The sequence below is a fragment of the Apium graveolens genome, chromosome 11, assembly GCF_009905375.1.
Source record: "Apium graveolens cultivar Ventura chromosome 11, ASM990537v1, whole genome shotgun sequence".
NCBI classification, from domain to species: Eukaryota; Viridiplantae; Streptophyta; class Magnoliopsida; order Apiales; family Apiaceae; genus Apium; species Apium graveolens.
Window position 1 is genome coordinate 199,987,350 of NC_133657.1, and position 17,689 is coordinate 200,005,038.

At 36.3% G+C, this 17,689-nt stretch overlaps 2 protein-coding genes and 1 long non-coding RNA gene across 7 annotated transcripts in view; all 3 read right to left on the reverse strand.

The window, feature by feature from the left end:
* The window catches only part of LOC141697183 (TMV resistance protein N-like), a 261,701-nt gene extending 252,622 nt beyond the window's left edge, over window positions 1-9,079 (reverse strand). The window contains exons 1-6 of one of the 4 annotated variants that reach the window (XM_074501457.1): window positions 7,973-9,079; window positions 7,618-7,760; window positions 3,975-5,073; window positions 3,508-3,795; window positions 2,561-3,421; window positions 1,994-2,431 (exon numbers count right to left, since the gene is read on the reverse strand). In XM_074501457.1, the coding sequence (XP_074357558.1) occupies window positions 1,994-2,431; window positions 2,561-3,421; window positions 3,508-3,795; window positions 3,975-5,015 (2,628 nt within the window). In that variant the 5' untranslated portion in view covers window positions 5,016-5,073; window positions 7,618-7,760; window positions 7,973-9,079. Of the gene's footprint in view, window positions 1-1,993; window positions 2,432-2,560; window positions 3,422-3,507; window positions 3,796-3,974; window positions 5,074-7,617; window positions 7,829-7,972 lie in introns of those variants that run through there. The other 3 variants (XM_074501456.1, XM_074501454.1, XM_074501455.1) reach the window with 3 other exon arrangements.
* On the reverse strand, window positions 5,340-5,852 carry LOC141696489 (toll/interleukin-1 receptor-like protein). Its single transcript, XM_074500623.1, has one exon. The coding sequence runs from the start codon at window positions 5,850-5,852 to the stop codon at window positions 5,340-5,342; it is 513 nt and encodes a 170-aa protein (XP_074356724.1).
* Window positions 9,080-16,074: 6,995 nt separating the features above from the next.
* Window positions 16,075-17,141, reverse strand: LOC141698119 (uncharacterized). Of its 2 annotated transcripts, XR_012564952.1 has the most exons (3): window positions 16,828-17,141; window positions 16,572-16,739; window positions 16,075-16,447 (listed from the first exon to the last, which is right to left on the reverse strand). It is a non-coding gene; the product is annotated as an uncharacterized LOC141698119 (long non-coding RNA). The 2 variants fall into 2 exon arrangements; XR_012564951.1 differs by having other exon boundaries at window positions 16,572-17,141.
* Window positions 17,142-17,689: the final 548 nt, after the last annotated feature.

Sequence of the window (17,689 nt, forward strand, 5' to 3'; positions counted from 1 at the left end):
GTGCCTGAAAATTGATTGCCACCAAGCATCTTTAAACTTCTAAGTTCTAATTTCACAAAGAATCAGGAATTTATCCTATAAGCTAACCTTCTGTCAAGAACAAGAACAAGAACACACAACACGTTTCCACATTTTTCTTGAAATTTCAGCATGAACCAAACCACTCAGAATTATTACCCATCCTTAAATCTTCCAATCGCCACAAATTCCAAATCTCAACCGGAACTTCACCGAAAAACAAATTCCCCAAATATCCAACATTGTTAAACTTGACCACAGTAGATTTAATAAAATACTGATAAACCTTATTTTTCCGAATCCAGCCACACCTCCCAACAACAATAGATGCAATACATTTGTAGCAACAACTAAATAAAATCAAGAGCATTGGAACATTCATTTAGGGATTTATTTTTGAGGAATTATTACAAGTTCTCTTCTTCATCTTGGCTGAATGACGAAAAAGGAGTGTCAGAAATGAAAAAGAAGAGGCAGACCTCCGTTGCTAAGCGACGAACCGGTGTGACCCGCTCCGACTAAAATGATAATCTTTGAAAGTCCTCCTCTAATGTGAAATTGTGAAATCAATCTGACCAAATAAACAACCCAATGAAAACATTGCTTCTCTTAGGATATCTATCAAACACCTCACGTGGTATCACAAAACTCACAACATTTTCACAAACAACATTATATCTTCTTCAGTTAAGGATAACCTCCAGCAGCAACAACTTCTTAAAACTATATCTAATTGAATAACCATGTTGTTGCCGTCGAGCTTTCACCGAAAACTTCTCAAAACTACGATGAAATCAAATCACATAAAGATAGTACATATTATTTGTTATCAAATCACGTAAAGATAGTACATATTATATGTTAGGCCTCGAGAATCGGAGGCTCCGATACCATGATAACTTTTATATATTAATGTATATAACTATCTATGTTTTAATGATGAACAAGAAAAGAAAAGAAGAGGAAGAAGACAGAATCTCTTTAATGACTACATTGCAACTGGATTCTAACCCTACAATGAGCTAGGTGGGGCTTTATATAGAGCCCAATATCTTTCCACTACAATGACTATACTAAACTCCTATTTTATTCCTCAATAATTTCAAATCGGAAAGATTTGGTAACCTTTCCATACACACACAATTACTAAGATTAAGATATTCTAAAGAAGTTGATCCGGTAATTCTTCTAGACTAATGCAACAAGTAATATTTTGAACTTCCAATGCTCTCAAGCTACAAATACTGTCCGGAAGACTACTTAGATTACTACAATTCTCCAAATTCAAGGACACAAGCCTCACCAAACTTCCAATTGATATGTGAACCTCCTCCAAACTACTGCAATCCCTAAGGTTTAAAGTTTCAAGAACTGGAAATCTAGTGAAGTCTGGTGTCATGATTAAATTTGGAGAGCTCGACATGTTTAGAGGCTTTAAATTTTCAAAAACCTGTGGAACCTGTGGATACAAGTGCAGGTGGAAGAAATAAAATCAGACATTTTTGCCATAATTGTTATAATATATTTATGAAACGTACTAACCATGTTTGAATCCCACAATGTTCTCATTTCGCTATCAGGCAACTCAAGGGTAACAAGTTTTTGGGCATAAAACTCAGAAGGTAAACATATTAAAGGAAAACGCTTCCAACAAAACCACCTCAAATCTTCAAATGTATGTTCAAAGCTTCCAGTGAGATTAACTTTATTGAGGTAAAGAAATCTTAGTTTACTCGTCCTTTTGAATGTTTGTGCTGCAAATGATACTCCCTGATCAAATGCACTAATCTCACTCATCTCCATCACAGAGAACATTGCAACATCCTGGTACCCAATCACTCATCTGCATTAAGCAGTTTGTCAGATTAACTTCATGCTCCAACTAGTCATCAAACCAAAACAAAGCAATGAAGAAACAATCGACTAGCATCAACGAAACAGAGCACTATCAAGTCCACCCTCCACATGTTTTTAATCATTTATAATGGTAGCTATTTTCATCTTCTACGTTATTCATGTCGTTGTCATCTGCGCTAATCATTGTAATCTCCGTTTTGTACAGCAGATGAATCCCATAAATCATTTCTACATTTGATTTTACTTCAACTCTAGTAATAGCATCTGTGGTTGACAAGATTGATCTTGGTACTATTAGCATCAATGAATCATTGTCATTCTGAGCATAAGTACGGTTGCACCACATAAAATCGCTTGTGGTATTCTTAACAAAATAATCAATTTTAAATGTACCCCCACATTCAAAGCAAAAAACAATCGCCTGGAGATTATCTGACGCATCTGGAGGCAGATCGAATGACATTTGTTTCACCAAGTCACTTGATTGACTAATCCAGTCCGGATACTCTGCTGATGAAATCATAATATCCATTATATGCCCAAAACCAGAAAATATCTGTTGCATCAACATATAAAAGAAAAGGTTAACCCGAAAGTATGAACCGACTGAAATTATACTAAGGATTCCAATTACATAGATAACACATGATTATTTCTCATAATTCATAAGAGAATGAGATCAAACCTGAAAGAAGTGCTCTGTCAAAGTGTATGCCAAAAGAGAAGAGTTGCAACCTCTCAATGTAAGTACTTTTAAAGAGGTGAGTCCCTCTAAGCCTTGAATCTCCGTCAAACTTCTACAATTGTTGAGGTTTAACATCACCAACTGTTTTAAATTGGATAGGTCTGGTAATCTTACTAAAGATGTACAACTGGTTGCATTTATCCATTTCAGATTAGAGGGAAGTTCTGCGATGGACAGTAGAGGATGACAACCACTAAGATCAAGTTCTGTTAAAATTGAAAGCTGACTAATATCAGGAATCATTTTTAATTGAGTAGCATTACTTGCACGTAGCTCGCTTAAGCTTGTAATCTTCCCAAGTCCATCTGGCACTTCTACTAGCTTCTCACAAAAACGGAAATCTAGAAGTTCCAGTGATCTGAGGTTACAAATGCTGTCTGGAAGAGTTTTAAGGTTATCGTTATATGATAATCTCAGCTCAACCAGATTACTTAAATCTCCGATAGAATCAGGTAACGTTGAGACAGTTAGCCCCCACGCATTAAGCACCTCAAGGGATTCAATGTACCCCAGTTCTATAGGCAATACTTCCAGACTACTGCAACCAGCAATTGTTAAAACTTCCAATGCTATCAAGTTACAAATACTGCTTGGGAGAGTTGTAAGTTTAGAACAATTCCGCAAATCCAAGTCAACAAGAGTCATTAAACTTCCAATTGAGATGTGGACCTCCTCCAAAATACTACAGCCCCCAAGATTTAATGTTTTAAGATATGGTAATCTAGTGAAATCTGGTGTTGCAATTAAATTTGGAGAGTTCGACATGTTTAGAGTCTTCAACTTTACAAAATCCTGCGAAACCTGCCAAAATGAGTAATTGGAAGATATAAAACAGACACTTTTGTACAAACTATCATATTTGCAAGATTCATGCTCAGAATACCTACCATGTTTTGCTCCCACATTCTTATCATTTTGCTACGAGGCAACTCAAGGGTAACCAGTTTTTCGGGGTAAAATTCAGAAGGTAAGCTCGTCAGAGGACAACACTCCCAATAAAGCCACCTCAAATCTTCAAATGTCTGTTCAAAGCTTCCAGTGAGATTTACGTTATTGAGGTACAAAAATCTTAATTTACTCATCTTTTTAAATGATTCCGCTGAAAATGTTACTTCCTGGACTTCATTCTTGTAGTTGAAATTGTTCGAGATGATACCTTGAATTGTTTTTGACCCCTAACAGATATATCATGAAGAAATGTTGATGAATGACCAATATAAAATAAACATTTTACTAGAAAGTAAAAGTGCTACAGAGTAAGTTAAATCTGTGCTTCGTCTGATTCACATTTGCTCTTGGGAGCTAATTGACATACATACACACACATTGATAGCAATGAAAAGCCTAATATTACCTTACGATTCTTCAACACAGTGCCTATATCTTCTGGTACCCACAATCTACTATGTTTTCCAGGCTCCTCAGGAGAGTTGTTGCGTGCAATTTCCCTGGCCATATCCCGAAGCAGATCATGCATCCCCAAAATACCATACTCATCGATCGTTATCATACATCTTTTCTTTAGAATGTCAATACCACGATCAACGTACGTGTAACAAGTTTCCATTATTTTAACAACCGGTTCTATCTCCTGTCCAATGTAAAAACACGCAACATCCATGAAAATTTCCTGCAACACAGGATCAATCGGTTTCAAAGCATCAAAGCTGACCAAAAGTTTTTTCTCTATATCGTCAATGGGAGCACGATTCAGTCTGTCGATGAACCATTTCCAGTCTTCCTCAGGTTTGTTAAGCATGTTCGAGCCAAATATTTTAAGAGCTAACGGAAGCCCTCTAGCACGTTTTAGAATAACTTTAGACAGTTCTGTGAATTTCTTGGATAGTTTATCATCTCCAAATGCATGCTGTGCAAAAAGTTGAAGTGACTGATCATCATCCAGTTCAGTCACCTTGTATTTGGCTTCCACTTCCAGTGAATCCAACAGATCTTCATTTCTTGTCGTTAATATAATTACGCTTCCTGGAGAAAATGATCCTTCCAAAACTTCCAGTGGTTTTGGATCATCTAAATCATAAATAACAATTAGGACTTTTCTTGAACAAATTCTGGCTCTTATCAACTCAATTCCTTGGTCAACATTGTCAATGTTAATGTTGTTACGTTTAAGAACATCACCAATAAGTTGCTTCTGTAAACATACTAGGCCTTGTTCTGTTCTTGAAGCCTCCCTAACGTTCGCTAAGAAGCAGCTGCCCTGAAATCGTTGACAGTGTTGGTTATACACAGCTTTAGCAAGAGTTGTTTTACCAACTCCACCCATACCATGTATACCGATCCTAATGACACCTTCTGTGTCACTTTTTAACAGCGTTGATATGGCTTTAACAAGACAATCCAACCCAACTGGATATTTGGCAACATCCAATGTCATGGGATTGATTGCAAGTAAAACCCTATCAACAACTTCATCGATGATATCAGCTTGAGACCTGCAATGCAATTTCTTAAATGAGAACATACATCATATATAGTTGAGCAAAATATCTTTAAATGGTTATTCAGCAGTTATGCAAAGAGTGTGCTTTAATGCCATCTGCAGACAACATCCATCAGATTAACCCAAACTATTCTTAAGCCCCTCTGTCAAGTTTCTTGTTCTATTCAAACGAAGAAAAAACATAAAGTTCCTCGATAAATTTCCCCCCTGTTTCTAACTTAATCTTATCTCAAACTATAAATTTATTAATTTAATTACTCAGACTTGCGTGTTTTCAGATATATGGTATCCAGAAATGTCAGCAACTTCATTAAGTGTAAGGCACCATTCGTTCACTTTCTCAGCATCATGACGAGTTTGATGTTTTTCAAAAGATTCTCTGAAACTCTCAATTTGGTATCGCACAGCAGATGGATCAATGTTGTAGAACACAGGAACAACCAAACTTTTCATTCGTTTGTAACAAGTGAGGATCTCTACTAGCTCTTCAAGGCACCATGATGAAGTAGCAAAGTTTTCCGAGAGGACAACAATGTAGGCTTTGGATTCCTGAATAGCTTTAGGCAATGCACGTGAGATTACTTCGCCACTACTCAGCTCAGGATCATCCCTAAATGTTCGTATGCCAGAGCGTTGTAAGGCTTTGTATAGGTGATCAGTAAACGTATATCGTGTATCTTTACCTCTGAAACTCAAGAAAACATCCCACAGAGTATGAAGTGAAGTTGCAGTAGAAGATATTGCGGATTGATTATAACTCGTGGAGGCCATGAATTCAAATATTAAAATCTGAAACAACTATTGGTAAGATGAACTATACGATCAACCCTATAGGAAAGAAAAGATTGGATGAATACAGATTGGCCTAGAAGGGGAAGTTAGAATATAAGACGGGATTACTTTACGATACCCATCAATCTGTGTCTATCAAGGAAGAAAGTGCAAAGACTATAGTATAACATGTACAGGTTCTTGTTCTGGCATTCTTGTCCTAATCACATCTGTGCAGATACTAGAAAACAGTTTTTACATTGGTATTACAAATTAATTTATCATTGAATCCAGGTCTGTCTTTTTCGTCTTATTTTGACATTTAGAATCCGGCTCTCTTGATCGAGTTGAATGTGTGTTGCATTATCCGAGTCACCCCCAATTCAGCATTATCTCCTGAACTGCTTAAATAAATGTATCTTAAAATTAATCAACATAACCCAGCTGCTTAAATACATCTAACTAAATTGCTTACCATAGTAATTTATTGTTCTAAAAAATAGTTCGAGATAAGGGCAGGGTTCCTAAATCATGAAATTTAGAAATTTACTCTGTAACTCGAATTAATGTCATGTCAAACACTTCGTACCTGAGTTCTATCTACATAGTATTCAGGTTATAGGTTAGTATAAACACAATCACACTATCATCTCTTTTCCCATGCTACTATGCATACCTTTAATTATGATATCATGATTACAAGCATCTGGTGGCCAAGCTCATATACTGCAAATTTCTCGTATCAAAATGCAACTTTTCACCCTTTTGCATACAAGATTCAAGTTTAGTTTTCTGATCATTTCCTACTTCCACTAATTCAAAAGCTTTCTCAGTCTCTTGAATCCAAGATTGCGGGTTAGTTGTGTGTGGTTCCATTTAATTCAGGCGGGTCTTCATCTTCGAATGCTTTGAAGTTACATGTGTCTTAAGTTTGATTTAACAGTGGATTTAGAATGTGATCTGAGTTTCCATTGATGTTAGTTTCAGGAATGTTATCTGGATCCTAATCTTGGTTCTCATTTCTAGACATCTCCTTCTTTGATGAGCAAATATTAAAGATAACAATTTACAGATGATCTAACAATTGAACAATAGTCTTACAAATGATCTAACAATTCACCAAAATTATCTAAAGTACAAGTTTTAAGCTACTAACCACAAGCATTATTACACTTTCTTCTCACCAAAGAGCTTTTACATAGTTGCAGCATTCTGAGCTACTTGCATTGAGACTTCCTACCGAGGGATAAGTATGTTACCATCACTATTGAATCATTAAGGCATATAAAGACTTTCACTCCATATAAAACCAATTTTATATAAGTATTTAGACAGTTTCAAGCAAAAGATCATCGCCAAGAAACCATGAGTTGCCATTGGCAGCAAATCGGTATTACTTGATTGACTAATCAAGGTTTAAGATGTAAATTGTGGATTTAGATAGGGCTGACTTGCCAGTTGCCACTTTAGGTGGACAAGTAGTGAGAGTAACTACATAACAGCTTCAAACATATAGAGAGAACAACCGGCATATATGATGCATCAATCCAAACAAATCAAATAAAGTGGGAAAAAAGCCTCAAAACATCTGTTAATTCTACAATGACAAAAATTGTAATGTGATGTTCAGAATTTAAGTAGCCATGTCCAGCTTTCATTTTAACAAATCTCATAAAAACCGAAGCTCGCAAAATCGATCAACGTCAACTAAAAAACAAGAACTAATAACAAAAGAAATAAAAATAGAAAAAACCAAAATGCTTACAACTTTACTCTTCTGAATCTGTATTTGACCGCAAGCTCCAAGATCCCATCCAAAAGAATCCTCCTGACCAACTCTCTTTTCCCCTCAAACTGCTACAACTTCTTCAACTGTGGTGTGTGTGTGTTGGCTCCCAAACTGATGCTCTGTGGAAATGTGTGTTAGCCAACTAAGCAAAGTCCAACCTTCTTCCAGCCCCATGGCAACGTGTAGCCTGTAGTTGATCTATCAACTAAATTTTTCATGTCTCAAAATAACAGTCTACTAACAGATGCAAATAATATGTCTAAAAAAAATATTACCCCGGTTCTATATTACTTGATTCTAGATTACATATTTAATTTTGATTCTAGATGACCTGTTTCTGTAAACATGAGGCAAATGACCCCGGTTCATCATGAAACAAGGCACTTCAGGATTTACCCATTTCTTGAGGGGGGAGAGCCAGTTGTTATCAGATTGGAATGTTTCAAGCTTTTAGAAGAGTAGCTCTTCTTTCTTCTCCTACATTCACAGTGGTGCTACTGCTGCCAAGAGACAGCCAGTTCTTGTTACTTCTCAAATTATTGTCCGAGGGATTGCTTCTTTGTTCTCCTACATTCACAGTGGTGCCACTGCTGCCAAGAAATACAAAGGATTGTTCCTTTCATCTTCTACAGCTGCAATACCCGCTTATCATTGTATTCTCCATTTTTGTACAGTAGATGAATCCCACAGAGTATACCTTTATTTGTTTTTATTCGAATTCTATCATCACTGTCTCTGATTGAAAAGATTGAACTTGGTACTATTACAATTGTTACAATTGAAGATGAGACACCAGAAGTCCAAAAATTACCACTCCATATAAAACCACTTGTGATATTCTTAACTGAAAATTGAACTCCATAATGTATATCTTGAAAGGCTAAGATGATCGCCAGGAAATTGTGTGCTTCATTTGGCCGCAAATCTATGCACATTTCTGACCTTAATCGGTTGACTAAATATCTATTGACTAATCCATCTTTACTTGGTTGACTAATCCAATCTCGAAACTCTTTTTGCTTAATGGAAATTTCAACTTTATGCCCAAATCCAGACTGTTGCAAATATTTTCAAATTTTCAAATATGTTACTGTTGGGTATAATTTTAACTACACAGCAATAATGGGTACTTATATATATAATAACAAGAAAATGACAAATAACCAACTAACGAAACAAAACACGAAGACAATAACTAACTATAAAGACTGTAATTGACAAAGAAAGTAAAGAAAACTTATCTCTTATCGCTTTCCAAATTCTGATAAGAAGAAGAACACAACAGCTGAGTCGCCAAACCCTTCAAGAGGACTTGACTGTTCTTAAAGAGATTATTGCCCCCCACTTAAGCTGTAATGGAATGCAGCAATATCGCTTCCAGGATAAAACAACAACAGATCAATCTGGCCACAGAACCAACAATGATCAACGGCGACTCGCACCTCAGTTTGCCCAAAAAACCTATACAACTCATATATGTTTGCGAGGTAGGCACCGAGACTTGTGTCATTTTTATCTCAAGTGTACCTTTTAATATATAGGCATCTCAAGTTACTCTTCTTCTATTTTACTCGATGTGGTACACCAAGTAACAAAATAGAAAAAGTAAACAAAATGGGTTTTCCTTATTATTTATATTATATCCAGATTACTTAATATTAATATTATAAAATATATTCAGAGTATGATTAAAATAATCCTTACTCAATATATTTTATATTAATAATTAAATAATCAATATAAATAATTAAACTTGTAATAGAAAAGAAAAATATAAAAGTTCCCACTTGCACTAGGCTACACAAGCATTCCACTTATGCTAGTAGTTGTAAACAACACTAACACAAGATGCTATATAAACTCAATATCTTTCTTTTACAATATTAATGTGGGACAAAATCCCCATAACCCATTTCAAACAAGCAACTTTGTCTCAATATATTCATGGATTCCACTAAGAAAATATCTTAGATCCAAATTTGAAAGTTTAAGTCCTCATATCAAGGAACAACCTCCAAGTGTTAGTTTCCGGAAATCATATCAAGAACATATATAAAATATGCCTCAAACTTTCCATTTTCTAACAATCCCCCACAAATCCATAATTAAATTGCATACCAGATTTTATCATGACTTGCTTTTCAGAGTCGGTACCCTCCCGGGTTTGAACCCTCCTAAATCCTCTACTTCGATGGTTTCCGGATACAAATGGAATGTTTCACCTTGAATCTTTATTCGTTGGGTGTAACCACACTCCATAGACGACGACAAGTCAAAGGCTATGGTGCCAATCTACGGCTTTGAGACGTTAATGGTCATGTCTCGATCCTGTTCGTCGAATGTTTCGAGGAATAACCCTTTCCTCTAATTGCGACCACACAATTACATTCGCTTAGTTGGGCATCTTCAGAGATGTACTGCTATCATCTCGTCAAACGACTTGACCCCATTCAGAGTTCAAATAACTCTTGCTAACTAGCAGTTCAAGTACCTCTTAAGGTTTATATACCTCTTAAGGTTTATAGGGAATAGACTCAAATACATAAGTATCTAAATGTATATGGTAGAGGTACTACCAATTCATCCTTATAACTTGTTATTACCACATTGAATACACTTCGAGGGATCTCCTCTCAGGTGTATTGGGTTCCCGCTGTTGATGAATTATGATGGGTTACCAGTCTCATCCCCAACCTCAACTTAAGGACTATAGCATGCTCAATCCCTTTAGTTAGCGGATCAGCTATATTATCTTGAGTTCCTATGAACTCTATAGCAATAATCCTATCAGACACAAGACCCCTTATAGACTTTAGTCTAACTTGGATGTGTCTCTTTGTTTTAGCATTATACTTTACACTTCTGACTTTGTCGATAGTTGTACGGCTATCATAATGACCAGAAATGGCAGGAAGCGGCTTGCTTACTACAGGTAACATACTCATGAGTTCATGTAACCATTCAGCCTCCGTCCCCGTGGCATCAAGTGCACACAACTCAGCCTCAAAAGTAGACCGAGTAATCAAAGTCTGTCTAGAAGACTTTCAGGACACTGTTCCACCCGTAAGGGTAAACATATATCCAGTCACTCCATTGAAACCAGATTTCTTAGCTATCCAACTTGCATTACTGTACCCCTTGAGTACCCCCGGAAATCTCTGGTAATGCAAGCCAAGGGAAATAATTCCCTTCAGATATTTAAGAACTCTATCCAGTGCCTCCCAATGAGTCTTGTTTGGACAGCTTGTATATCTAGCCAACTTAGACACAGAATAAGAAATATCTGGCCTAGTCACATTAGCAAGATATTGCAAACTCCCAATAATCTAAGAATACCTTAACTGAGACACAGGAACTCCTGAACTATTCTTGACTAAGGCAACTTTTGAATCATATGGTGTACTAGCGATTCTACAATTTGAATAACCATACTTCTCAAGTATAGATTTCTCTATATAATGAGACTGTGACAAAGTTATTCCATCAGTTGACTGAGTCAACTTGATCCCAAGAATCACACTACCTTCACCCATATCCTTCATCTCAAAGTGCATCTTCAAGAAACTCTTTGTCTCGTTAATAATCTCAATATTGGTTCCAAACAACAAGATATCATCTACATACAAGCACACGATCACACAATCATTACCTCTAACCTTATAATAGACACACTTGTCACTTTCATTAACTAAAAAATTCGAAGTCTAAAACAGTTTCATCAAACTTTTTATGCCAATCTATAGGTGCTTGTTTAAGGCCATGGATGGACTTGACTAGTCTACATACTTTCCTCTCATTACCAGAAATAACAAATCCCTCAGGCTGATCCATATAAATCTCTTCTTCAAGGTCACCATGAAGAAAAGCTGTCTTTACATCCATTTGATGGATGATAAGACCATGTACAGAAGCCAATGCAATAAGCATTCTGATTGTTGTCATTCGGGAAACTGGAGAATATGTATCAAAATAATCAATGCCTTCCATTTGCCTAAATCCCTTAGCAACTAGCCTAGCCTTGTACTTATTTATTGAGCCATCAGGATTTAGCTTCCTCTTGAAGATCCATTTACATCCAATAGTAGAACACCCTGGAGGGAGATCGACGAACTCCCATGTTCCGTTTGAAACAATTGAGTCAATTTCACTCTTTACAGCGCCTTTCCAATGCCTTGACTCTGAAGAATCCTTGGCTTGACGGAAAGTTAAAGGCTCATCCTCGACATTGTAAGTGATAAAGTCACTTCCAAAGTCCTTGACTACCTTTGCACGCTTACTCCTTCTAGGTTCCTCTACTTTATTAGGAGTAGAGCTACTACCAGGATCCACCCCCACATTTGTCATCTTTTCCACATGATCAGGAATAGAACTTGATGTGTGAGTGGGATCATCCTCAGAACTACCCAAAGATATAGCAGTCTTCATTGGGAATACTTCCTCAAAGAAAGTTGCATCACGAAACTCAACTATCGTATTCGCCACAATACCATCTATGTCAGACTTTAATACTAAAATCTCATAGCAGTTGTGGTTTCAAAATAGCCCAGAAAGATACAATCAACAGTTTTCGGACCCAGTTTCTTTCTCTTGTGTTCAGGGAAAAGCATATTAGCAAGGCACCCCACACACGAAGATAACTCAAACTTGTCCTACGCTTTCTCCATAATTCATATGGTGTCTTGTCCATATGTTTCAGAGGGACTCTATTCAGAATATGGCAAACCGTATTCAGAGCCTCTCCCCACATATACTTAGGCAACCCAGAATTAATTAGCATACTGTTAATCATGTCTTTAAAAGTTCTGTTCTTTCGTTCTGCCACCCATTAGACTCAGGTGTGTTTGGTGGAGTAACCTCATGAACTATACCATTGTTTGCACAATATTCATTAAACAAGGTACTCGTATACTCACCACCTCTATCAGACCTCAAACGTTTAAGTACTTTGCCAATTTGTGTTTCAGCTTCATTTTTATACATAATGAATTTATCTAGTACTTCATCCTTATGTTTAAGCAAATAAACATAACAATATCTACTACAATCATCTATAAAGGTAATGAAATATCTACAGTGATCCTTGGTCAACACACCACCAAATTCACATATGTCTGAGTGCACTAAATCTAACAAGTCTGAATCCCTAACAATATTATGAAAAGGTTTCCTTGTTTGTTTAGCAGTTACACACACTTGACACTTAGATTTCTTATTAATGGCGTACTTTGGAATCAACTCTAAATTCATCATAATCTTTAGAGCCCCAAAATTTAAATGACCAAATCGTAAGTGCCACAAATCAGATGATTCTACACAATTAACAGAAGGTGCAACACTATCATTAATAAAACCACCCAAAACGGGTTCAACATTTATTAAAAACAAACCATCAGACAAGTAACCCTTGCCAAAGAATGTACCAGTATGAGTAATAACTACTTTATTACGCTTCAAAGAAAGTTCAAAGCCGTTTTTAACTAAACAACTTCCACTTATAATATTTCTACGAATAGAGGGAACATGATACACTCTAGTGAGAGATAGAATCCGCCCAGAAGCAAACTTCAGGTCCACGTTTCCTATTCCAAGCACTTGTGCAGCACTAGCATTCCCCATCGTCACTGTCATTCCATGACTCTGTTGATAAGATACAAACAAGCTAATATCAGCACAAATATGTACATTAGCTCTAGTATCAATCAACCACTCATGTGACAGATAAGTGGAAAGTAGTACAGGGTTATAAGTAACATACCTGTCATCGGTTCCAGAGGCAACAACCTCACCAATGACCATGTTAGCTACTGGCCCACTCGTGGTTCCAAGTCCAAGCACAGTATTTGCTTGAGCGACCACTCCAGCTTTCTTAGCTTTCTTACTTGGACAGTCCTTGCTCCAAAGATCAACCTGTCCACAAGACCAACATGGTTTGTTCGCATTTGGTTTCTTAGCCTTGTTCTTGTCAGGTTTAGTGTTAGCCTTCTTAGTGACTACCTTTCTTTTTTGTCCTACAGTCACTACATTTACCTTCGAGCTCTCATGTTCCACAGGCAACACATGTCCCTATTTGGACTTGTGTTACTCCCGTACTGAGATGTCCAGCATCAAGTTAGTCCATATGATCTCTCCTTTCTGTCTTTTCAGAGAGAGAGCAAACTCTTCCCAAGACTTAGGGAGCTTTTCAATCACAGACATCACTCGAAACTTCTCAAGCAAGACCATACCGGACTCACCCAAATCATGAAATAACATCTCAAACTCATGAACTTGTTCAGTCATGGATTTTCCATCCACCAGCTTAAAATCAAGAAACCTAGCCACAGAATACTTCTCAAATCCTTGAGAATCAGTATTATGGGTTTGGTCCAGCTTATCCCATAAGACTTTAGCAGTATAGACATCTGATGAATAAACATCGAACAAGGTGTTCTCCAAGGATGCCAAAATTGGCTGCCCTAGTCACCCCATCCTTCTCAGCCCATAAAGCATAAACCTTAACAGATTCAGCTTTCTCTTGATCCAACCCAGGACGATCATACTGTACCACTAACAATAGACCCTTCACCGTTAACCAGAGCTTCATCTTTTTCTGCCGACGAGAAAAAGAAACTCCACCACCAAATTTATCAGGCATACCCAATAAATCAATTGGCTGGGGAAAACGGTACGTGGTCCAGTCAATGGTAGTAGTACCACCAGAACCAGAACCAGTCTCAACAATTTTAGGAACAACACCAGTTTTTTTAACCATCTTGCTAATTAACTATATATAACAATAATCTCTTCAAGATTGTTGGGTATAATTTTAACTACACAGCAACAATGGGCAGTTATATATATAATAACAAGAACATGGCAAATAACCAACTAACGAAACAAAACACGAAGGCAATAACAAACTATAAAGACTGTAATTGACAAAGAAAGTAAAGAAAACTTATCTCTTATCGCTTTCCAAATTCTGATAAGAAGAAGAACACAACAGCTGAGTCGCCAAACCCTTCAAGAGGACTTGACTGTTCTTAAAGAGATTATTGCCCCCCACTTAAGCTGTGATGGAATGCAGCAATATCGCTTCCAGGATAAAACAACAACAGATCAATCTGGCCACAGAACCAACAATGATCAACGGCGACTCGCACCTCAGTTTGCCCAAAAAACCTATGCAACTCATATATGTTTGCGAGGTAGGCACCGAGACTTGTGTCATTTTTATCTCAAGTGTACCTTTCAATATATAGGCATCTCAAGTTACTCTTTTTCTATTTTACTCGATGTGGTACACCAAGTAACAGAATATAAAAAGTAAACAAAATGGGTTTTCCTTATTATTTATATTATATCCAGATTACTTAATATTAATATTATAAAATATATTCAGAGTATGATTAAAATAATCCTTACTCAATATATTTTATATTAATAATTAAATAATCAATATAAATAATTAAACTTGTAATAGAAAACAAAAATATAAAAGTTCCCACTAGCACTAGGCTACACAAACATTCCACTTATGCTAGTAGTTGTAAACAACACTAACACAAGATGCTATATAAACTCAATATCTTTCTTTTACAATATCAATGTGGGACAAAATCCCCATAACCCATTTCAAACAAGCAACTTTGTCTCAATATATTCATGTATTCCACTAAGAAAATATCTTGGATCCAAATATGAAAGTTTAAGTCCTCATATCAAGGAACAACCTCCAAGTGTTAGTTTCCGGAAATCATATCAAGAACATATATAAAATATGCCTCAAACTTTCCATTTTCTAACAGTTACTCCAATATGAAATATACTTTCTGATTTTTCTAATCAATTCGTTGATGTCTTTTCAATCAGGAATCGACACAATCTCTTCGGAAGAATAAAATGAAATATAATACAATAAATTTAGTCATCAATGGAAATGTATATAAAGTTTCTAGTAATTCCCCACCATATGTAATAAAATTTTATCAATCTAATCTGAATTATAATTTTAAATCTTAAGGAGATTTAGATCCAACTAACCTCAAAGAAACGCTCTGTGAGAAGTGATAAATTGCGTCCTACCATATCAAGTATTTGTAGAGAAGTGAGTTCCTCCAATCCTTGAATCTCTGTCAAACCACTACAACCTCTAAGGTCCAACCTCTTCAACTGTTTCGAATTGGACAAAAACATATTGCGCTCTCTCACCAACCATTAATTTGGCTCAGATTTTCACTGAAAAATTCCAAGAAACTATGTATCTCATGGGAACTCTGTCTAACACATTATGCGCTCGTATGAAACACCCAAATTCTTCACAAAAATCCACTATTATATGAATCTCCATCGATTTGCAGTTTTAAACTAACAAATTTGTAACTAATTAGCTGATGTGGAAAGAATAGTGAAAGCAAACTATTACAGCAAGGCTGGAAAACATCACAATTCAAATGAAAATTGCCCCAATAATACATATGCATTTGATAATTGTACAACCAGAAATGATATCTAGCGTTTACAAATAACATAACCATGGCACACAAAATTCGTCAACAACTAATAACGAAAGAAATAAAAACAGAAACAACCAAAATGCTTACAATTACACATATGAGAATGCTTCTAGAGAAGAACTCCACTTTCCACAACCTCAATATTATACCTTTACCTCCCTCTCCTCTTCCGCATCTGTATTGACCACAAGCGCCAAACTCCCATCCACGACAATCCTGACCGACCTCCTCCTCTTCAACCACCTCCTTTTTCCCCTCTAACCCCAACAATTTCATCTATTGCGGCACACTGTGGCTCCCAAACTGATGCTCTGTGGAAATATTACACAAATTAAATAAATTTTCATATCAAACTAAACAATGGACCGAATGACAGATGTTTATAATTGTGAACGCACACGAATATTATATTAGTCAACAAAAGCAAAGTCCAACCTTCTTTCCCAGTCCCATGACAATGTTTAGCCTCTAGTTTAATTGAAGAAAACACTGGCAGCTTTCAAGCGCTTGTAGCTTCGTTCTTCTTCTACATTGTCAGTGTACAGTGGATATATCCCACAAGCCGCTCGTTGATTTGATTTTAATTCAATTATATCACCGCCTCTGATTGACAAGATTGAATTTGGTACTATTATCATCAAAGATTCAGATTGTGATATTGAATTCAAATAACCATTCCATATAGCACCACCTCTTGTGATATTCTTGACCCAATAGTTACATGGAAAACCACTGCGAAAATCTTCAAAGGCAAAGATGAAGGCCAGGAAATTGTGTGATGCGTGTGACCCTAATTCCAACTGTATGCCCAAATTCAAATGACATCTGTATCTTTCTAGACTACCTCTCCCAATGTAAATTTCAACTAGATGCCCAAATCCAGACAATATCTGTTGTAAAAAATCATAATACATATGTGGTTACTTAGAATAAAATATTATGTAATTGCCAAGATCTTTACCATATGTATTGAAATTTTACCAACTAAAAAATTCTAAAACCAAAAAAAATAATACTTAAAGTGCATACAAACGCCTTCTTAAAGTGCATGTCAGAAGAGATGAATTGCATCCTGCCAAGTGAAGTTCTCGTAAAGAAGTGAGTTCCTCCAAGCCTTGGATCTCCGTCAAACCACTACAATTTGTAAAGTCCAACTTCTTCAAATCTTTCAGATTGCATAGATTTAGTAATCTATTTAAAGACCTACAATTATCAAGGTGAAGATCTTTTAAAGAAGTGACTTCTTCTAAGTCTTGAATCTCTTTCAAAGCTACACAATTTGCAAGGTTCAACATCTTCAAATGCTTCAAATTGCATAGATTTGGTAATCTATTTAAAGACCTACAATTATCAAGGCGGAGATCTTCTAAAGAAGTGACTTCTTCTAAGCCTTGAATCTCTTTCAAAACTTCACAATTTGTAAGGTTCAACATTTTCAAATGCTTCAAATTGCACAGATTTGGTAATCTTGCCATCGACCCACAGTTACTAAGATAAAGATTTTCTAAAGAAGTGAGTCCTTCCAAGCCTATAATCTCTTTCAAAGCTTCAAA

Coding starts and splice junctions, on each gene's coding strand:
- LOC141696489 (XM_074500623.1), bottom strand. CDS start 5,852: ATGGCCTCCACGAGTTATAATCAATCCGCAATATCTTCTACTGCAACT.